Source organism: Chiloscyllium plagiosum, unplaced genomic scaffold (genome assembly GCF_037043375.1).
Source record: "Chiloscyllium plagiosum isolate Xiang-an unplaced genomic scaffold, Cpla_swu_hap1 HiC_scaffold_36, whole genome shotgun sequence".
NCBI lineage: Eukaryota > Metazoa > Chordata > Chondrichthyes > Orectolobiformes > Hemiscylliidae > Chiloscyllium > Chiloscyllium plagiosum.
In genome coordinates this window covers 20061156-20084765 of record NW_028270174.1, presented here as the reverse complement: position 1 = coordinate 20084765, position 23610 = coordinate 20061156, and the positions used below count along the sequence as shown (strand labels likewise).

Below are 23610 nucleotides of genomic sequence, written 5' to 3'. Positions count from 1 at the left end.
ACAGCTCAAAACAAATGCAGTCATGATTGCTTCAACAGCTGAAATAGAAAGTAGAGTTTTAGTACAGAGCTAAAAATAGCAGAACGGAATGGGAGCAGCTAAACAGTTTTTTAAAGAGCTGTCAAGGATATCAAAATACTTCAGTGAAATTATTCATTGGTAATAATTTTGAAAGATATCAGATCATGATCACAGAACTGCAATGAGTTCAGTAACTGGAAAGAATGGTGACACTTGCTTTGATATTCTAACAATAACCTAAAAACATCAGAATTCAAAAGTCCACATTATCTCTCTCAGTGCAAACAAATGACAGATTAAAAATTTCCTCTATATTGGAGAATGGAATGCTGGGATCTTCACCACTTAGTCATGCAGTCATGATCTCATACAGTAATTCCCACGTATTGTCAGTGAGAGTTGTCACTGCCAATTCTCAACGGCCAGTTTTCCACAAAATGGACGTGACAATTTTTGTTTGTAACCCTGGTATTTGAGAATCAAAGATGCAGAACCCCAAATAAAATGCACATATTAACCATTGTAGTGATTGTAACAAGGTCAGCCAGGTGGATCTCATAGAATATAAGTTCTCCGACTAGGGCGATTAACCTGGCTGACAGGTTAAAAAGAGAAAAGTATCAGACATTCTGACTCTCAGAGCTGGCTTCAAGGGAGTTGACCCAGTATCATAGTGTCAGAGGTGTACCTCACAGACCCTTGGGTCGAACTCGTCCATGTCAACCAGATATTCTAACCTGGTCGGTGCCATGGACTTTCCATGTGTAAATAAAGGGTGACTTGGTGATGAACATCAGCCTTAATTGAGCTATTTCAACCATGACCAACACAAAATCTAACAACTATTGAATTTGTAATGAATTGCGAAATAACTAATCAAATACATTCAGGGCCCATGGGGTGAATTTTTCAGCTCCATTGATGGTGAGCACAGAATTTTATTCGACCACTGGAGAGCTAGCCCCTTAGCTCCATCCTAGGCCATTTTCCTGAAGCCAAGTTGAGGGATGACAGTTCTGAAGTGTTATATCCTCATGCCATTTGGTAAGATTGGCACCAGTTTTCCTCTAGCAACACTAGATGGGCGGCATGGTGGCACAGTGGTTAGCAGTGCTGCCTCACAGCACCAGAGACCTGGGTTCAATCCCTGCCTCAGGCAATTGTCTGTGTGGAGTTTGCACATTCTCCCCGTGTCTGCATGGGTTTCCTCCGGGAGCTCCGGTTTCCTCCCGCGGTCCAAAAATGTGCAGGTCAGGTGAATTGGCCAGGCTAAATTGCCTGCAGTGTTAGATGAATGAGTAAATGTAGGGAAATGGGTCTGGGTGGGTTGCTCTTCAGAGGGTCAGTGTGGACTTGTTGGACCGAAGGGCATATTTCCACACTGTAAGTAATCTAATCACTTAATGCCTATACTCCAGAGCCACATTGAATTTTCTAGCCCAAAACCAGAATATGTGCAACCTTATCACAGGCCCAGTCCTGACTGGGGCCAGTGCCTACACATTTTTGATAAGAAACAATGGTGTGGTTTCAGGCTTAATACAATCCAAAATCATTTAGGCTCTTCAGAGAGGCCTTTACAAATTCCCTCCTTGTTTTCTTCAGCTTTGACCTACCCCAACAGGCCACAAACGCCACATAATTTTCCCCTCCTAAAGAGGGTAAGAGAGGTGTCAAAATGGAGAAGATATCCTCATCCCCTTCTCACCATCTCACCAATTAAGTGCTGGGAGAAATATCCGTCGGGGAATTTCTTGACTGACCAGCAGTTAATATTTTCAAATGGTTAATTAATGACTGAATTAAAAAGGTATCAACTCACCGCCTCCCCAATTATAGCAGGCAAGAAAAGAATCTGGTTTTCCAACTGGGTAACCAGGGCAACCTGTCTAGTGGATTGGAAGGATGCCCTCCATTTGTCCCAGTGTGGGGGGCAATCAGAGATATGATGCAGGGAAAATGGATGACTGCTAAAGGCCCCCTCTCTATCCTTAACTTTGAACTATTGACACCCCTTTCCCAGCAATCCCCACCATATGAGAAGCAACAGAACAAACCTACCTTCTCATTGTTTGATCCTCTGAATTATAGGATTCAAATGGCTGTTTAAGACCCAAAAATGGCTGGCCTCTAATTGGCCAGCAGCTCCAGTTTGCTGGGACACCTTTGGTGAAGACTGTGATTGGCCAAGAATCTCAATGAAGCTTTTAAAAACTTAATTAGTATGTAAGACATTGAAATTTCCCAACACCTACACCACAACGTTCCCTGAGAAAGTAAACATCTTGGCCATGGAATCATACTGTGGCTATTGCACAAGAGGAGACCACTCACCCTATCATGTCTAGCACTCACCAGGAGCAATTCACCCAATGCCTCCCATCTTTTCCTCATAGCCCTGAAAATTCTTCTTAACCAATTCCCACAATGCAATCCTTGTTTCAACAGTCACTTGTACATGTACTTGCATTCAAGGATAAATTTTACATTGGTAGCAAACATTCTCCATTCTCCTGCCTTCCTTCTATAACCTTTGATCCCCTTACCAATCAAAAACCTATCCGTCTTCACTGAATGACTCCATCTCCACAGCCTACTGCGGTAATTCCACAGATTCACCACCCTCTGACTGAAAAAAAATTCTTCTCATATCAGATGGATTCTTATGTCAATCAATTGTGGTTACATTAGAGTCGTAGAATCCGATAACACAGAGACAGACCCTTTGGTCCACGCTGACCAAATTGTCCGTCCACGCTAACAACATTTCCCTGCACTTGGCTCATATTCTTCTAATCCTTTCCTGTCCATGTATTTGTCCAAATGCCTTTTAAATGTTGTTAATGTACCCAGCTCAACCACTTCTGCTGGCAGCTCATTTCAGATGCGTACCATCCACTGTGTAAGAAAACTCTCCTCACGTTGACAATAGCCAAAGAAGATACTCAATGAAGTAATTCCCAATAACATCAAAACAAAGTGGTCAAACTGCACCTGAACACCACTGACAACTTTTTATGGCCTGATTTTTGCCTACAGTAAAGAATTTAATGCTATCCTGAGAGCATGCAGCTAAAATAAGAAAACATACTTCCCAATTTTTGGAAGAGAAACCTTGCACAACAAGACAACACGTAGCACAGCAGCAAATGGGTTGAGGTTTATGTGAAATGAACAGCTATTTGATGGTGGATTGATAGATAGATAGATATAGATGAACAAGTTGAGAAAGTTACATCACATCATTTCCGACCTGTTAGACTTTCTGATCCATGCTAGACTGACAAGCCTCTATCTTCCAAACTAAGTGGTTGAAGATGGGATTGAATAATAACATTTGAGCAACTGAGGCGAGAATCTTTGGTAAATAATGTATCATTTCTGCAAGAATTGGATTGAAGTTGTGCAGAGGATACAAACTTATCAGTGATGAAAATCTGAAATTAAAAGTGAAATCTAAGGAGAAATTGAACCTTTGAATACATATGGAAACTGATTTGGGAAAGATACTGGCCTGAAACATCTGATTGGAGACAGAACTCTTGTTTAATCCTGCTTGAGAATAAAAATTGCCAACCTACCTTTTGGTGCAGTTTTAATTCTAGATTAGAGCCTTCCTAGTCGAAGCTGCACAGACAAATCCATGAATCCTCGCAGCCAGCAGAGGAGAGGATTGGTTCTGAAACTATGCCTCCCTTTTTTAAAGTAAGTGCCATATCCTGATATTTAGAAGTTCTTCAACCATTTTGATAAGTATTGAGACAAGTACTTAAAGTAAATAAGTGGATAAGGTGGCAGTTCAGGGCTAAAATAACACTAAGGTGAAGGAGTAGAGTACTAGGTGGCTGACAGTGTCTTTTTCAGCCTAAAATGTAATCAGTGATAGAGTGCTCACAGCCCTCTGGGCTACAGAATTCCAAAGATTCAAAATCCTCTGGATAAAAAAATTTCTCCTCATCTCACTCCTGAAAATGTTTGACCCCTAATGCAGAGCCTCCATGTTTGAGATTCCCCAGCCCAGGAAAACCACCATTCAGCATTTACCCTGTCAAGCCCCTTCAAAATCTGTGTTAGTTTTGATGAGATCACCTGTTACTTTTCAAAACTCTGGACAGCACATGCCCCATTTCCTCCGCCTTTCATCATAGAACAACCTGTGCATCCAAGAGCGAATTGACTGAATCTTCTCTGTGCAGTCTCCAAAGCAAGAACATTATTATTTAAATATTGAAACCAAAACTGTTCACACTGTTTCAGGTGTGGTTTCACCAATTGTGACAAGTTTAAAAATCACGCAACGCCAGGTTTTAGTCCAACAGGTTTATTTGGAAGCACTGATGAAGGAGCAGCACTCCAAAAGCTAATGCTTCCAAATAAACCTGTTGGACTATAATCTGGTGTTGTGTGATTTTTAACTTTGTATACCCCAGTCCAACACTGGTACCTCCAAATCAATTGTGACAAGACTTATTTATCGTTGTAGTCTAATCCCATTGCAATAAAGGCCTTCCTAGTTGCTTTCTGTATCTGCATACTCACTTCCTATATTCCACTGATGCATAAACTTAAGTATCTCTGAACCACACATTCTGGAGCTGCAGAGCAGGCTATAACTGAACTGTTATTGTGCAATGAGTGAGGATTAATTAATGACCTTAAAGTAAAAGTGTCCTTAGGTTGAAGTGACCATAATATGGTTAAATTCTAAATACAATTTGAGAGACAGTGCATGCGAGAGAGAGAAATAGACATTAAGGTGGTATTTCAGAATAAAAAAAATTGATAGAAACTGTTGAGGAAGAAAATTTCCAAGGGGCCACCTGCCATCCATGATAACTGAAAAAGTTAATGAAAATGTGAAACTTAAAGTAAAAAGACACCAGAACTGAACTGGCAAGTCAGAAGATAAGATAGAATATAATAAATGGGAAAAAGTGACTAAAAGACTGATAAGGACGGAAAAATAGAGCAGACAGAAAGCTAGCTAGAAATCTAAAACCAGATAGTAAGAGTTTAGATAAATAATTAAAACACAAAAAAAGTGTTAATAAAGTGAACATTGGTGCTATAGAAAGTGAGCCTGGGAAGATAATGAGATGGCAGATGAAATGAACTAGACTTTTATATTGGTCTTCATGTAGGCGATACAACTAAGAAATAACCCTAAAGGAAGCAGGTCAGGATTGGAAAGAAGGGAAGTGGTCCTGAGCAAATCGTTTGAGCTGCAAGCTGAGAAGTCCCGAGTCCTGATGGACGTCAGCCGAGGGTATTAAAGGAAACAGCTTGAGAGATAGTGGATCCCTTGATTTAAATTTTCAAATATTCACCAGATTTGGGGAAAGGCTCCATTAGATTAGAAAATAGTAAATGTAACCCCTTCATTCAAAATGGAAAATGAACTTTAGCAACCTTAGACCAGTTAATTTAATATATCAGGATAATGATAGAAGCTATTGTTAAATGTGTTATTTTAGGGCACATATCAAGGTAATTACATAGTCAACATGGTTCTGTGAAAAGAAAATCATGTTTAATCAATTTACTCAACTCATTTGTTGAGGAAGTAATAAGTACTGTGGATAAAGGGGGAATGATGGATGTAATTTACTTAGATCTCCAGAAAGCATTTTATCAAGCATCATAAGAAATGTTATTGTGCAAAGTAAAAGCTTGGTTAGCTAACAAGGAACAAGACAGGAGGCATAAACAGTAATCTTTTGGCGTGCAAGGTGTAACAAATGGTGCATGATGATGCTGCTTCTTTCACAAGGTTAGGTTGTCCTTGTTTTTTTCCCAGGAGGTCATAAAGACATGACTCAGAAATATCTGGGTTCATCTACTTGATGAAGCTTTTAAGTTTAAAAAAAAAACACTCTTACAATGGAAGGAGAGTGGCCAGTTCTCCCAGCTCAACTTTTCCCTGATTTGGTTTGATTTTAGCAGGCAGTCAGTGGTGAAGCTGCTGGACCCAAAGAAGCAGGTCCATGCTAATCCTCCCTCTCACCTCTCCTGTAAGAACCTGTGATGGATTTTACCTTTTGTGTCAAGGAGTGTTTAGGGGATTGTTGCAAGTATTTGGAACAGCATCATTAAGTTGGGACGGTCTGTTGGGTTTTCTGATAGGTAAAGTTATTTTATATTCTGTTCTCTTGTTTGTGTTTAATTTGGTAATCTTGCAAATAAATTCTGTTTTGTTTAAAACTAAGTGGTTGGGCTGGTTGCATCATTCCTGGAATATCCACTCTACACCTGCTTAAAACAACTAGCAAAGTAAAGGTCCAGGCTACTTTTTTTGAAATATTTTGAGGAGATCTGGTCTGGTCCATAATAGGTATGTCATTGGAATCTGTGTGGAACATCAACTTTTTGCAATTTAAATAAATGACTTGGATGAAGGGACAGATGTATGATTCCGACTTATGCTGATGACATAGAGATAGCTAGGAAAGTGAATTGAAAAGACGACATAAGGAGATTACAATGGGATAACAATGAGTGTGGACAAAGGTCTAGAAAATTGAATGTAATGAGAGTCCATTTTGGCAGGGAGAATAAAATAAGTTTTTAAATTATAAAAGATTGCAGAGCTCTGAAATGCAGAAGAATCTGGGTCTCCTAGTGCACGTATCACAAAACGTTAATACGCAGGGATTGTGAGTAATTAGAAAAGCTGCAAGAGAATTGAACAAAACCAGGGAAGTTATACTTTAGTTATTCAGGGCATTGGTGAGACTACAGCTGAAGTACATGTACAGCACTGGTCTCCTTCTTTAAACAAGGATATAAATCTATGTAAACCGTTTAGAGAAGATTAACTATGCTAACACCTGGAGTGGGAAATTTGCAATATGATGAAAGATCAGACAGCTTGACTCCTATCCGCTGGAGTTTAGGAGAGGAAGAGACAAAGTAATTGAAATATGTAACGATCTTGAGAAGTCCTGACAGGGACAATATGAAAAAGGTGCTTTCTCTTGTGGGAGGATAGAGAACTAGAGATCATTACTTAAAAATAAAGAGTCCATTTCTTAAATTATGAAAAATTTTATCTCAGGAGGTCGTGAGTCTTTTGAACGCTATTCCTCAAAATGGTGTGAAAGAGCAGTCTTTGAACATTTTCAGGAGCGATTGATAGATCAAGGGTTGCAAGGTGTTTGGAGCTGGATGAGAATGTGGAGTAGTCAGATCAGCCCTCAACATATTGAATGGAGGAGCAGGTTCAAGGAAGGGGTATATTGGCCTCCATATCATCAAATAAGTAAAAGGTAATGCAGAATACGAGAGTGATCATGATCTACACCTGCTGGTGGCTTAAGTTAGGCTTTTAAAACATTCTGATCAGGTGTTAGACAATAACCCATTCACAAAGGTTCTGTTAGCATGCGCACTGATGACATGGGTGGGGTGTGAATCCTCGTATGGGCCCAAAGTTTATGGTCCCAACACCCACTGGAAAATTCAGCCCCATACGTCTACTTACTTTATGTCTGATCCTGTCCTCCTGAAATCTGTTACGGTCCATTCCATCTCACTGTTTCCTACCTTGGAATTTGATATAATCTATAAACACTGAATTCATTTCCTCTAAAACACAAGTGCAGTTCATTAAATGTAATGTCAAAACAGACCACTGTATGCAGATCTCCAGTTTGAAAAATAACTGCATGTGGCTTTCAGTTTCCTGTCTGTCAGCCAATGTCATACCCATAATGCCATGAGCTTTCATTCTGTTAACAAGTCCATTATGCGGCACTTCATCACCATATTTGAAAGTTCCATGTGCACACATCACCACATTGACTATCCTCAACAACAACAACTGCTACTTTATCAAAGAATTCAATAAAACTACTGAAGCATAAATTTTCTTTTACAAATCCATGTTAACTTGCTCATTTTACCCCTATTTTTCAAAATGCCAATTAATGTTGACCTAGATTGATGTCACAAAATGTCCCACTACTAGTTAATTAGGAGCTCAGTGCCAAGGTTTGTAATTTACCACATCATCAAAGTTTGGAAGTCTGCATAAATTTAATCACTCACTGCACATATTAATGTAGCTTCTAGGCTTTTGTCCAGTAGTTGCAAGCAGTACTTTCAGGTAGCTTACTGAGAACGTTAACTTTCACAACGAGATGGGGCTGACAAACCATTTTTTCTCTCTCCAGAATACGTTGTGTGCAGCCTGCTCTTTGCCATGATAGGTTGAAGATCAACCATGAGCTCACTGAATGGCAGAACAGCTCAAGGGACTAAGTTTCCAAGTCCCTTGGTAGAGCTGCTTGCTATTGATTGGGCTTATTTTCTTTCTCGAGCCTGATGACAATTCTCCTCGTCAGTGCTGCTGCTGTTTCCATGGTGCTGAAGTCAGAGTTTTTAAACGAGGCTCTTTACCATTATTGCAGATAACCAGGAAGCAGTAAATGAGAGCTTGATGTGCTCAAAATGATCAAAATTACTCACCACTCTTTTTATTGTTTTTGCATTAGATCAACTGGTGCACAGAAGGGACAGCTTATTTCAAGGCATATACAAACAGAATTTCCTTCTGTTGCTGTATGTGCAGTTCATTTTTTATTTATCAATCAAAAATTTAATTAGTTTGTTTGGGATTCCCAAACATGTGCACAATTCTTATCATAAACACTTATCGTAATTCGGAAGAATAAATTAGCCTAAACTTTCTAAATGGTGCAACTTTTACAGTGCAAACAAAGATTAAGTGAATCATCTTTTCCTACATCATTTATTTTGTAAGTAATCTTTATTCACATACATCCAAATGCTATTAATGATTAAACAACATCATTGGCCCAAATCTTCTGATCAGAGTTGGAAACCTATTTCTAAACCTGATTAGACAAAAGAACATAGGGCTCTCTTTCTCCAAATTATCACAGCAGTTTTCTAATTGAGAATCTTTCAGAATGGACTCTATGCAGAAAACTTCCAAAGGAAGCATCACAAAACAAATTCACACAAAAGCCACATTCCCATTTCTATGGCCATAGCTGACCTATTGCAATAGATACATAGCTTTAAGTGATCTAAAATTTCTTAAAAAGTGAGACAGAAGATAAGTGCATCAGGGAAAAGGGTGAGTAAGAGAACAAGGTGAATGGACATGTGGTTAAAAGGAGGCAGAGTGGTTAAGGAGGTAGAATAGATTATGTATGTCCATAAAGGTGGTGTGGCACGTTGGCAGATGGATAGGTAGTCAAGATGGGTAGAATGGCTGGTGGGTAAGGTTGTGGATGGATGAGGTACATAGGTTAGCACATGGGTGAGGTGGGTTGGACAATGGGCTGGTGGGAAATGTTGTCACGGTCAGGTACTTGGGTTGGAGAGAGTTAAGGTATAATAGGAAGTCATTAACAGAGTATAATTAGAGAGTCAGGAAGTAGATGGGTCAATCTGAGTTATCTGAATATCAGTTGTATTGTTATCCAAGAATTTACGCATATAGACTAACTTTCTATTTAACATTACCTTTATGACAGAATCATCTCAAGTCTCTCTACCTCAGTCAGGATGTCAGGAGATATTTCCCAATGGAAATTTGAATTTTCCATGCAATTCCCATAATGTACTTTCACAGGGACCTCTAAGGAATATCATAGCTTATCTTGGGGGTACGGCAGTCATAAACCATCTTGAGACTAGAAGATTTGGGTCAATTAATTATTGTTTCACTGAAAAGCATGAAAACATCATTTACCTTTCCAAAGCTTCCTTTTCCAATTGCTCGAAGGATCTGAAAGTGGTCAAAGTTAACTGTAAAATGAAAAACAAGAGAAAACAAAACTTGCACCATTAAAACGGCACTGTTTTTAAGATACATTTAAAAGATATAAACATACAACTTGGAGTAAATTCAAAGATTATGAAAGGAGTATAGTACTATTGCCAAGCTGCTATTCTTCACTTTATAAAAAAAGTGAAATTTACACAAGTGTTTTACAGGCAACAAAAACATGTCTCAAGACACTGTAGAGCAGGAGTGAATGCATCAAATGATAAAACTAGGAGAAGTGATGTTGGTCACGATTGGAAAAAGTACACATTGAAAAGAGGTTTGAATGGTAGGAGAGGGATGGAAAAGCTTCTGACCAAAAAAAAATGGGTTTGAAGGTTGAGTGACAGTGAGATAAAAACACAGACAAGTGATGTCCTACAGGTAGATGAGAGCAGGCTTCATGTTGAATCAGATGTGGGGATTCAAAGCTCAGCCGACTACCCCATAGTGGTTCATTATCTGGTTCAAGTTGGAACAAGCTCCAAGAACAGGAGATGGAATCAGTGCCAAGGGGACACTCATTCTAAAGAGTAGCTTCAGTCATGCAAATGTTGAGTACTGGAATTTTTTTTATTCAGGACTCAAATCAACTGAACATCATAGTGACAGTTACGGTGCAAAGCATGAAGATAGAAATGGAGCAAAGTGCTAGCTGGATATGTTCGGAATCTGACCTCTTGTTTGAGGGGATATTACCAAAAATAACATGTAAATTAAGAATGAGGTGACGGGTGAAGGCACGGGCCACTTTCAAGTTGACCTGCTCCTCATGACTTATCTGAGTTAACCATGTACAAAGAAACAAGATCAAAATTGAACCATGTTGATCAAACATGAAACAGGTAATTTCACAATGACATTGAAACTTAACTGTAATTTTTCTGAAAGCATTTGAATGTCAGGGAACCCTCTGTAGCTGCTATCAGCACCAAATATGATAGCATCAGAAAATCTACATTGTAGGGGTTTGTTTCAATCAGTTTTGTAATAATTCTCTAAGACAAAATTTTAATTCCAGGATCATTTCTCTGTGACTATACCTCTTCTTCTTTACTTTTTATTGCCTCCCTTGAAATTGTTGATTCCTTGCTGGAGTAAATCTGCTGGATATATCAGAGAAGATTCGAAAACAATCCTAATCTGCCTAATAATCGATGCCGACACTGTGGTACTAACAGTGTAAGCTTCCAGGAAACATACAAACTGATTGTAAAAGCAACTACAGATATCTGAAGAGAAAAAGATTAGTGAAGACCAATGTAGATCCAAGGGAGAATTTAAACAAATGGAAGATTTAACAAAGATTTAAAAAAGACAGGATCACAGAATCAAACGGCCGAGAACAGACCCTTTGGTGCAACAAGTTCATGCCAAATATAATGTCAAACTAAACTAGTCCCACCTGCCTGCTCCTGGACCATATCCCTCAAAACCTTTCCTATTCATGTATCCATCCAAATTTCTTTTAAATGCTGTAAATGTATCCACATTCACCACTCCCTCAGGAAGTTTATTCCATGAGAGACTTTTGTTTTAAACATAGAGTGGTTTGTGTCTGGCACGAACTTTCAGAGGAAGTGGTGGATGTGGGTACAGTTACAATGTTTAAAGGACATGTAGATAAGTATATGATTAAGAAATATTTGGTGGAATGTGGGCCAAGCACAGGCAGGTGGGACCAAGTTTGGGATTATGGTAGACATGGACTGGATGGACCAAAGGGTCTGTTTCCATGCTGTATGAATATCAATTAAATACATACTTTGATTTTGTCTTCACAAAATGTGTCCCAAAGATGTTGGAGAACACAGGATCTGGTACGAGGGAGGAACTGGAGTAAATCAGAATTAGTAGGGAGAAACTGATGGGATTAAAAGACAAATAATCCACACCTTAGACTACATTAGAGAGTCATCCTAGAAATAGTGGATGCTGTGTAGACTCTGGGACAGTTGCTACTGGATTATAATGTTTGCACCCATAAAGAAATCCAGAAGTGATCTACATGTTTTACATAATTATTTTTGTACGGACACTTTGTAAAATGTTTTTAGACATTTTCTTTGAAAAGTTCTCTCAGATCCTTCAAGATTTCTCTCAAATCTCCTCTCAAGTTTCTCTAAGTAGAACAATGCCTGTCACTTCCATCTGTGCATGTACCTCAAGTCCTCATTGCTGTTCATCTATTTTGAGGAAGAAGAAGATAGGGAAGACCAACATAGTGATACTAGACTTAATACAGACATTGGTAATCCTTTATGCCTTTCTCATTGCTAACCCAAGTTGCTTATGAACAGATACAATCAGGACTACTTCACTAAGGTAATGTTTACAAAGCCCTTAGAAGCACAATAATTGAATGACACCCCATGCCAGATAATTAGGATCTCAACTCAAGAAAACCCAACAGCTGACTGTGATAAGAGCTAACTGCCACAGTGTGCTACTGTTAACCTGGTAGAATCAGGAAAGCCCTGGCTGACCAATATATCTAGGAGATTTAGAATCCCCTCAGTCTAGGGGAATCCCCTGACTCTGTGCTGGCTGGCTACAGTCAGTGTGTTACTGTAGGTTTTGGCTTTTTTTTGGAAGAACCGGATTCCTAAACTGGCTGGTTTACAAAGCCAGTTTTGTTAAATGGGATTCCGTTTTTTATTGAGAACTGATTTCTAAACTGCCTGATCTACCCCCCCGCCTCAAAAAAAAAACCAGGAGACTAAGAAACTCTTCAGTCTAGGGAACTGGCTCTGTGCTGGCTGGGCCACAGTCAATGTGTTCAGGCTGCTGTTGGTTTCTGCTTTTTTTGGGGGGAGAACCTGATGCCTGAATTGGTTGAATTATATAGCCAGTTTGTTAACTGGTACTCCTAAAACAAAACAAGAAACAAAAAACTAGCTGCCAAATGAGTACTCAAATTCCACTCTGTCTTTGTGAACAAACTCAATTCAGGCACCTGCTACCATGTAGCTCTTCTCTAAAAGAGCAATGCTTCAGACCACAAACCATTCTCCCACTTTCTGCATAGAAGGCATCAGTGACAAAATAATTTGTCTGAAAAACTACTCCAATAATCTCTCCCTACTACTTGGAGCAACCGTTAACTCCCTTAATGTTTATTCCAAAGTGTTCTTTCAGCTAACCCTTCTATATCTCCCACAATGCAAGCCATTCTAAAAGCGGCAGGATGATGATTTCAGGAGGCTCAGGGCAACTGAAGTGCTTCCGCTTATTTTCAATTGTGGTCCATTTGCTGTTTAACAAAAAAGTGACAATGAAGGCACTTGGTGCCCAAGATTAAACACAACTCAAGTTTCAGATGGCATTCTTTAATGGGGTGAAGTGACAATCACTGCCAAAGAAACCAACCATGGAAGGACCATCCAAGTCTTTTTATCGCCTGAGGATCAAAACACCAACACCTCTGTCAAGTCCCACCTGAAGAGAGTTTCAAAACTTGTGGACTCAGAGCCCTGAAGAAATTCAAGCCTCAAACTGAGTCACATTGGGGTGACATTTGCATTGTTTTGGCTAAGTGCAAATTCCATGAAGTCTTTAGAGAATTTCTAGTGAGTCCCAGTAGATTTCTTGCTGTAAAATACCAATGGGTGGAACCTTAAGGTGGTCTGAGTAACGTGGGCAATAGTGAGATTTGGGGTATTGTACACTCATCAAATACCCACCCACCTCTAGATGACCTTAATGTCAATTCTAGCCACACCTTAACGTGTACCGTTCCCAGAACAACTTGTCACTCATCAGACATCCACTGCAAGTGCCTTTGTATTGGCACCAACCTTAAAAGCCCATAGTGCTTGGTTGGGTGCACAAATCAATCAAAGATGCCGTGTATGGTTTCTGCCATTTGCCCTGGCGATGGAAGACAGGGATAATTAGCACCCTGTAGAGCAGGCAGTGACATGGGAGGCCAGCTGAACAGGATAGCGCTGATGGAGAGCATCCTCTTCCCCCAGACCAACGAGCTACCTGGGTTTTGTGTCTGTACTAAACAGCATGGCAATATAGAATTACATTTACATCTTTTTGAGGAGCAAAAAGGCAAATCAAGGTACTGTATGGTAGGGATGCTGCAAGCATCCAGTTAGGCTTAGAGTCATTGACTGCAAGCGCAAAGCCTAGAAATGCAATTTTGTCCAGTGCCAGACCTGGATGCGTGTCTCTGAGCACACGGTGTCCTCTATGCAGCATTTCAACAACAGTTACTGCCTGGGGCACAGCATTGAAGTGTAAGAGGCTGGAACATGTCAGATGCCAATGTCTGTGTCCGAGAAACGTATGGTTGGTTCCCAAAGATGTTTGACACAACATGGAGGCCTTTCAGAGCAACAGCGATCCAAAATCACCGTGTACCCACTCCGATTTCCATTTTGAGAATTCTCAACATCTAGCATGTTTGGTGCATGTGTAACACCGAAACTGCATATTAACAAGGTGGGTTATAGCATTAATAAAGGTGATTAGCAAGCTACAATCTCCCTTGATCGGCAACTTGCATTGCCACGCAAGGAATCTGCCTCACTACTTGACAGAAGCGAAATACTCCAGATGCCCAGAGCAGTCTTGTCAGACTTCTCACCCAATTCTTCCACAAATCACACCCGAGCCCACATTGCTCAGACTCCTGCAAGATTTCCCCTGATTGTTAAAGACAAAAGATTGCTATTTTTCATTTGCTGTGTCAGCACGGGACCTTTCTCCTTGTCAAAGGTGGACAGACCACAGACAGTACTGGAGCCTGTCATGAAGATGCATCAGAGAAGACATTACTGATTCTGTGTGGTCATTCAATGACTGGTACCCATATTACACAAGATCCAAAGAGTGGATTGAAAATTCTATTTCAGTCTCGATGAAAAAGTAAGGTCCATTCTTTTAGTCAAATGTTGGAAGAATTTCACCCTGATTAATTTTCCTGCTGATGGTAGACACTGGTGGCACTTCCATGCTCCAATCCAATATTTTGTGTTGGGATTAATGATGTACATGGAGTCAGCTCCAATCAAGAGAAGAAACATACCCATCAGGAATGTAGAAGACCCAAAGAACGAAGAGTGTTGTATATGGGTCTGAAAGAAATAACAGAGTGCCATAAGCACAAATGACTATGATGACGACATCTGGGCTTGTGAGCAGAACATCTTAGGATATTAAATAGAAGCATTAATCAAAAACAGCCCTTTGCTATTGATATTGCTAATGGGCAGTCATGTCTGACCAACTTGTTTCAATTTTTAAAGAGGTGACTATATGTGTAGATGAGGGCAATCCATTTGGTGCCGTTTACTTGGACTTTGACAAGGTTCCTGATAAGGTCCTGTAAGGAAGTCTGATAGAGAAGGCAAGAGCCAATGGCATCCAAAGAAATTGAGCTAATTGGATCCATAATTGGCTGAATGATAGGAAGCAGAGGATGATGGTCAAAAGATGTTTTTATGACAGCAAGACTATGTGCAGTTGGGTTCTTGCAGGGATCCATGTTACAACCCTAGCCATTTGTAGTACATATATATAATAAACTAAATGAATTAGACTTGAATGTAGGAGGTTGATCATTAAATTTGCAGATGGTACGAAAATTATCAAGGTGCAAATTAGGGAAGGTATAGCCTTAGATTACAGGAGGATATGTATAGGATGATCTGATGGGCCAATTAGTAGCAAATGGAATTCAAGCCGGATAATTGTGATGCCATGCACTTGGGCAGGTCAAACAAGACAAGGGAATACATGACAAAAGTAAGAACCTGGGAAGTACAGTGGATCAGAAGGGATCTCGGTGTATATATTCACCAGTTCCTTAAGGTCGCAGGACAGCAAGACAAAGTGATTAAGAGGCTATATAGGATACTTACCTTCATTAGCTGAGTCAGAGAGTTTAAGAGGAGGGGATAGTTATGCCAGAACTGTATAAATGTTGGTTAGACCACAGCTAGAGTACCTAAGCAGTTCTGGAATCCACATTATGGGAGGGATGGGATTGTACTGGAGAGGGTGCATAGGGTGCAGACAACCAGGATGTTGTCTGGGCTGGAGAGTTGTAATTACAAAGAGAGATTGGATAGTCTGGGTTGTTTTTATTGGAGTGGAGGATTCTGGGAGTGGTGGGGGCAGTGAGTGGAGCATGATTGAGATGAATAAAATAATGTGGGGCATAGACAGGAAGGAACTCTTTGGTGGAGGGACCAATGATAAAAGAGCATAGATTTAAAGGAAAGGAGGATTAGAGGGGATGTGAGGGAAATGTTTTTACTCGGAGAGTGATGGGAAACCAGAACTCACTGCCAGGAAAGGGTGGTCAAGGCAGAAACTTACATAAACACTAAAGTAGCATTGAGATGTGCATTTTGATGCTAAGGTATACAAGGCTATTGGCCAAGTGCTGGAAAATGGGATGAAAACAGCTCAGTGGTTGTTTTTGACTGATGCAGACTCGATGGGCCAAAGGATCTTTGTAACATTGAGGTAGACACAGATTTTCCTTTAACCGATTTTGAATCAACCTGTTCAGAGATGTTATTACATACCTCTGGAGTAAGTGGGACTTAAACCTGGGTCTCTCAATCCAGGGGTACGGACACTACCACTACACCTCAAGAGGGACTCTGTCTATCTCATCAACAGTAACCTGTCACTAATTGCTAAGGTGCAATAAACTAATACTTGATAAATACAACACCGTCTTAGAGTTAGACCAGTAATTCACTATCTTCTACCACACAAGGCAGCCATTTAAATCCCTACATTTAAAGAGGATGGTGGCAGTAACCCTTCTACATGGTGAGTTGAAAATTCATGATAGCTGCACGTGCAATACAGGGAACATACGACAACTTTCTCTTTTCCAATGAAGAAATGTTCAGTTTATACAATTGCTCCCTTCTGTATTCTTTCAATAGCTACAATGACTTGTTTGCACTGAGGTAATCAGATCTATCGACAATCTATACCTTTACGCAAGTGCAATCGCACCAATAATTTGGAAAATGGAAATATTACCTCAGTAGCTGAGCTCAATATTGACCTCTTATTTCCTCTCAATCTCTAATTTGCTTTCCCAATTGCGACTGAGCTTATTGCAACCAACAAAATTTATTGTTAATGAAGATTCCCTTACTTTCCAAGTGCCTTAATTTTCTTTCTATCTAAGTCAAGAACCACTCCTCGAGTTTTTTGTCTCCATTATATAAAATTTTGCATTTTCATACTTTGAATTTCATTTCCTATCTTTCTGTTCAATTCCCAATAATATTCAAATTCTGCTGCAGCTGATCAACAAATCCAGCCTCAAGTATCTGAGACACTAAGGTCAGCAGCAATCATTAATCCTTTTGAAGCTGTGATAGGTTTCAATGAAACAGAAAACCATGGCAGGTCCATCATCAATGGTAAGAAGAAAACAACAACTCAGATGGTTTGAAACTACGTGAGGCAAGATTTCATGCTTGGGTTTGTGTGTGCATATATTTTTATGGAGTTTTTTTTTAGAATCCCTATAGTGCGGAAGCAGGCCATGTGGCCCATCAAGTCCACACCCACCCTCTGAAGAGCATCCAACCCAGCACCCCCCCCCCCCCCCCCCCCAACCAATCCTATCCCTGTAGCCCCACATTTCCCATGGCCAATCCACCTTACATGTTCAGCTTTGGACTATGGAAGGAGACCACAGCACCTGGAGGAAACCCATGCAGACATAGAGAAAATGCGCAAACGCCACACAGACAGTTGCCGAAGGGTGGAATCAAGCCCAGGTTCCTGCTGCTGTGAGACAGCAGTGCTAACCACTGAGCCACGATGCTGAATATGTTCAAGGTATGTGGGAATGTTTCCTGGGATCTGCATTTATTGGCCATCCCTGCTTACTTTGAGTTACTGCAGTCCTTGTAGTATAGGTACAGGAACATCCACAGAGCTGTGCAGGCGGGTGTTCCACAGTTTTGACCCAGTAATAGGTAAGTACTAGCAGCATTGACAGGGCAGGGCTCACTGCTGTAGTTTGCATTTTCTAGGTCAATGTGTGGTAGTCTGTTTTCATTCATTTTCCTAACCCTTGTAGCAGCTCATTAAAATTGAGTACATAGAGTCATTGAGATGTACAGTCTGGAAACCGACCCTTTGGTCCAACCCGTCCATTGCCAACCAGATATCCTATATCAACCTAGTCCCATTTGCCAGTACTTGGCCCATATTCCTCTAAACCCTTCCTATTCGTATACCTACCCAGATGCCTTTTAAATGGTGTAATTGTTCCAGCCTCCACCATTTCCTCTGTCAGCTCATTCCATACACGCACCACCCTCTGTGTGAAAAAGGTTGCCCCTTTCACCCTAAAACATTTCATGTGGGTCTACTGTACGGCAGACCAGGTAAAAACGGCAGATTTTCTCAAAAAGGACATTAGTGAACCAAGTAGGTGTTTCTTTTAACTATCAAAATAAAAGTCACTATTCAATTAGCATTTTAATTTCAGATGTTATTGGAATTCCAAGTTCATCATCAGCCCTGGTGAGATTCAAGCATGGGGTCAGAATGTTAGCCTAGGATTCTGATTCTATGACATTGCCAGAACAGCCCAAGGTCTCCCTCAGAAATAGGAGTAAAAGGTTGAGACCTTTATTTCCCTTCTGTGATCAGTCTGTAATACTCGAGTAACTGATTCAATCACTAGTTCCATACCCAGCAAATTTCTCATTGGGTTCCTTAGCCTGGATTGAAACCATCAGGACTGAACAAGGATGAATCCCTGACCAGATATACGTTTTCAGGCCAAACATCTGCAGTATTCCCTTTAATCCTCCACAGGATTTCTAGGAATTGATCCTTCCGAAGCAAAGAAATCAAACCTCACCCTGTGTATCTCAAAGGATCTGATCAGAAAAGATCCCAGCATGGGGTAGTGATTATTAGCAACTTGTAACTAAGTTTCACTAAGGTTTTGGCTGGAAGTATTTGACAACACAAGTTTACAATTGTCAATTACTTATGATCCATCATAGCCAGAATGGGTTTTCCAAATGTCAAAGCTTGGCCCAAACATTTTCCTTTATCCAACTGAGGTCCTCTGTCAATCTGGAGAATATATTCAGAAAACTAAGTTTAGGTGTTCATAAAGGTTTTATTTTAACACTATGAGAGCTTTAAGATTAGATCATGCAGAGGAATATACCTTCTTCAATAATACTGTAGCTTCCAATAAGTTTCCATTAGTATCCTGTAATTCCAGCAAATTATCTAACATTCAATACTGTCCTAGATTGTGGAAATAGAATCATAGTCATTCCTTTTGATTGTATTCACTTCTGCCAGTGATTCTTATAGAAATGAGGTTGCAAGTTCAACAATACTCTCTGCCCCCTTCACAAGCACAATAGTGTCAGATCTGTGTGTGTTGACCAAGTTCCATGACCATTAGAAAGCCATGGTCATCTTGCATCATTGTGAAGAAGCATCTTCATACACAGGGAATTGAATGTTAATGTAAAATATCAGTAAAGTTCAAATGCTTGCACTTTAAAAATGTTATCATCTTCCCCCCAAAAATGCTACTTTGTTCCTTTATTCATTTGCTTTCTCTTCCTGAAACTGTAATGTTTTTAGGTGGTCTGGTATGTAGGGTAGTGTATGACCAGTGTTATTCAAAACACACAACTGTAAAACACATCAACTAACATGCTAATCTAATGGTGCTTATGTGATGTGAGAGCATAAACAATCCAAAAGACTGAACATTGAAGTGCAATAACTCTCAGCTCAAGTAAAATGGCATTTTTCACTGGCTGTCAGAGAATACAATCACAATATTCAGAAACTAGGCCTACTTTGTTCATATACTCTGGCTTTTGATAGAATATCAAATGAATGCTTATTAAAGACTGTCATCAATGTAGAATCCAGTTCCACAGTAGAGCTGGAACTATTACCATAGTGGTCCCAGAGCTGGCTCCATTATATAATCTGTTTGCGCTTTATTGGTTTGCTGATCTATCATTCCTTTTAACAGGGATCTAGCAATAGAAGCAGCCTCCTTGTGTCATATAAATGCATACTTATAATCAGTTCATCATTGTTAGTCAGAAAACTGAGCTGAGTATTCATGTGCAAGAATTGGACTGCATTCTGGGGAAGGTGGGACCTGTACAAACAGGACGGGTTGCACCTGAACTAGAAGGGCACCAATATCCTGGGGGGTAGGTTTGCTAGCACTCTTTGGGGGGGTTTAAACTAATTTGGCAGGGGGATGGGATCCGGACTTGTAGTCCAGCAAGTAAGCTAGCTGTGTGTCAGGATGCCCAAGACTGTAGGGAGGCTGTGGAGAAGGTAGCACTGACAGGGACTACTTGCGGACACAGAGATGGGCTCAAGTGCGTATACTTCAACGCAAGGAGTATCAGAAATAAGGTGGGTGAACTTAAGGCGTGGATCGGTACCTGGGACTACGATGTTGTGGCCATCACGGAAACGTGGATAGATGTGGGACAGGAATGGCTGTTGGAGGTTCCTGGTTACAGGTGTTTCAGTAAGATTAGGGAGGGTGGGAAAAAAGGAGGGGGGGGGGGGTGGCATTGCTAATTAGAAATGGTATAACGGCTGCAGAAAGGAAGTTTGAGGGGGATCTGCCTCTGGAGGTAGTATGGGCTGAAGTCAGAAATAGGAAAGGTGCAGTCACCTTGTTGGGTGTTTACTATAGGCTCCCCAATAGCAGCAGAGATGTGGAGAAACAGATTGGGAAACAGATTTTGGAAAGGTGCAGAAGCCACAGGGTCGTAGTCATGGGCGACTTCAACTTCCCAAATATTGATTGGAAGCTCTTTAGATCAAGTAGATTGGATGGGGCGGTGTTTGTGCAGTGTGTCCAGGAAGCTTTTCTAACGCAGTATGTAGATTGTCCAACCAGAGGGGAGGCCATATTGGATTTGGTACTCGGTAATGAACCGGGACAAGTGGTGGGCTTGTTAGTGGGTGAACATTTTGGTGATGGTGACCACAATTCTGTGACTTTCACCTTGGTTATGGAGAGAGATAGGTGCGCACAACAAGATAGATTTTATAATTGGGGGAAGGGAAATTACGATGCTGTAAGGCAGGATTTGAGGAGCATACATTGGGAGCATAGGCTGTCAGGGAAGGATGTGGTGGAAATGTGGAACTTTTTCAAAGAGCAGAAACGACGTGTCCATGATATGTATGTACCTATCAGGCAGGAAAGAAATGGTCGTGTGAGGGAGCCTTGGTTGACGAGAGAGGTTGAATGTCTGGTAAAGAGGAAGAAGGAGGCTTACAGAAGGTTGAGGAAACAGGATTCAGACAGAGCAGTGGAGGGATACAGGATAGCCAGAAGGGACCTGAAGAAAGGGATTAGGAGAGCTAAGAGAGGGCATGAAAAATCGTTGGCGGATAGGATCAAGGATAACCCCAAGGCATTTTATGCGTATGTGAGAAACCTGAGAATGACGAGAACGAGGGTAGGTCCGATCAAGGACAGTAGTGGGAGACTGTGTATTGAGTCGGAAGAGATAGGAGAGGTCTTGAACAAGTACTTCTCTTCAGTATTTACGAACGAGAGGGACCGTATTGTAGAAGAGGAGAGTGTGAAATGGACTGGTAAGCTAGAAGAGATACCTGTTAGGAAGGAAAATGTGTTGGACATTTTGAACAACTTGAGGATAGACAAGTCCCCCGGGCCTGACGGGATATATCCTAGGATTATGTGGGAAGCAAGAGAGGAAATTGCAGTACCGTTGGCAATGATCTTCTCGTCTTCACTGGCAACGGGGGTGGTACCAGGGGACTGGAGAGTAGCGAATGTTGTGCCCCTGTTCAAAAAAGGGAATAGGGATAACCCCGGGAATTACAGGCCTGTTAGTCTTACTTCTGTGGTAGGCAAAGTAATGGAAAGGGTACTGAGGGATAGGATTTATGAGTATCTGGAAAGACACTGCTTGATTAGGGACAGCCAGCACGGATTTGTGAAGGGTAGGTCTTGCCTTACAAGTCTTATTGAATTCTTCGAGGAGGTGACCAAGCATGTGGATGAGGGTAGAGCAGTGGATGTAGTGTACATGGATTTTAGTAAGGCATTTGATAAGGTTCCCCATGGTAGGCTTATGCGGAAAGTCAGGAGGCATGGGATAGAGGGAAATTTGGCCAATTGGATAGAAAACTGGCTAACCGGTCGAAGGCAGAGAGTGGTGGTAGATGGTAAATATTCAGCCTGGAGCCCAGTTACAAGTGGAGTTCCGCAGGGATCAGTTCTGGGTCCTCTGCTGTTTGTAATTTTTATTAATGACTTAGATGAGGGAGTCGAAGGGTGGGTCAGTAAATTTGCAGATGATACGAAGATAGGTGGAGTTGTGGACAGTGAGGAGGGCTGTTGTCGGCTGCAGAGGGACTTAGATATGATGCAGAGCTGGGCTGAGGAGTGGCAGATGGAGTTCAACCCTGCCAAGTGTGAGGTTGTCCATTTTAGAAGAACAAATAAGAATGCGGAATACAGGGTTAATGGTAGGGTTCTAAGTCAGGTGGAGGAACAGAGGGATCTTGGGGTCTATGTACATAGATCTTTGAAGGTTGCCACTCAGGTGGATAGAGTTTGTAAGAAGGCCTATGGAGTATTATCGTTCATTAGCAGAGGGATTGAATTCAAGAGTCGTGAAGTGATGTTGCAGCTGTACAGGACTTTGGTTAGGCCACAGTTGGAGTACTGTGTGCAGTTCTGGTCGCCTCACTTTAGGAAAGATGTGGAAGCTTTGGAGAGGGTGCAGAGAAGATTTACCAGGATGTTGCCTGGAATGGAGAGGAAGTCGTACGAGGATAGGTTGAGAGTTCTCGGCCTTTTCTCGTTGGAATGGCGAAGGATGAGGGGTGACTTGATAGAGGTTTATAAGATGATCAGAGGAATAGATAGAGTAGACAGTCAGAAACTTTTTCCCCGGGTACAACAGAGTGTTACAAGGGGACATAAATTTAAGGTGAAGGGTGGAAGGTATAGGGGAGATGTCAGGGGTGGGTTCTTTACCCAGAGAGTGATGGGGGCATGGAATGCGCTGCCCGTGGGAGTGGTAGAGTCGGAATCATTGGCAACCTTTAAGCAGCATTTGGATAGGTACATGGATGGGTACTTAATCTAGGTTAGAAGTTCGGCACAACATCGTGGGCCGAAGGGCCTGTTCTGTGCTGTATTGTTCTATGTTCTATGTTCTATGTTCTAATACATTTTGCTCTAGTACTCTGCCTGAGGAGCAGCTTTCCTTTCAGAAAGTGTGTATCACTGACATGCCTGGCATTTATTCCCCATCTCAAATTACCCTTGGGAAGACCGTGTGTTCAGTATCACTCCAGTCACTGCAATGCATGTGGTGCAGGCACACCCACAGTGTTGCTTGGGAGGGTGTACCAGGATTTTGGAATCCGTGGCAAAGTATAGTGACATCATTCCATGAAGATACATGGCATGGGGAGGAACTTGTAAGTGGTTGCCTTCCTATTCATGTGTTTTGCTTTGATGGTATAGCAGGTTGGATCCTTTGCAAGTTACAACAGTGCATCTTGCAGATGATAGTGCATCTTTCCTACACTTGCTCCGCTACCAGCGGGTGCAGTATGTGAGGCTAGATATGTGCTACTTTGTCAGAGATGGCATTGAGTTGCTTGAACACTACTGAAGCTATACTCAGCTAGACCGATGGGAGAATATTCCATCAAACCACTGACCTGTGCCTTCTAGATGGCGGACAGGCTTTGGGAAGTGAGGAAATGAGTTGCTCCGACTGAATTTC

At 41.1% G+C, this 23610-nt stretch overlaps 1 protein-coding gene across 1 annotated transcript in view; it reads right to left on the bottom strand.

Annotated features, from left to right (window-relative positions):
* LOC122539420 (serine/threonine-protein kinase 32B-like) overlaps window positions 1-23610 on the bottom strand; it is a 357967-nt gene that overhangs the window by 276023 nt on the left and 58334 nt on the right. Inside the window, exon 2 of the mRNA XM_043674242.2 lies at window positions 9743-9798. Coding sequence (XP_043530177.1) covers window positions 9743-9798 — 56 coding nt within the window. The remainder of the gene's footprint in view (window positions 1-9742; window positions 9799-23610) is intronic.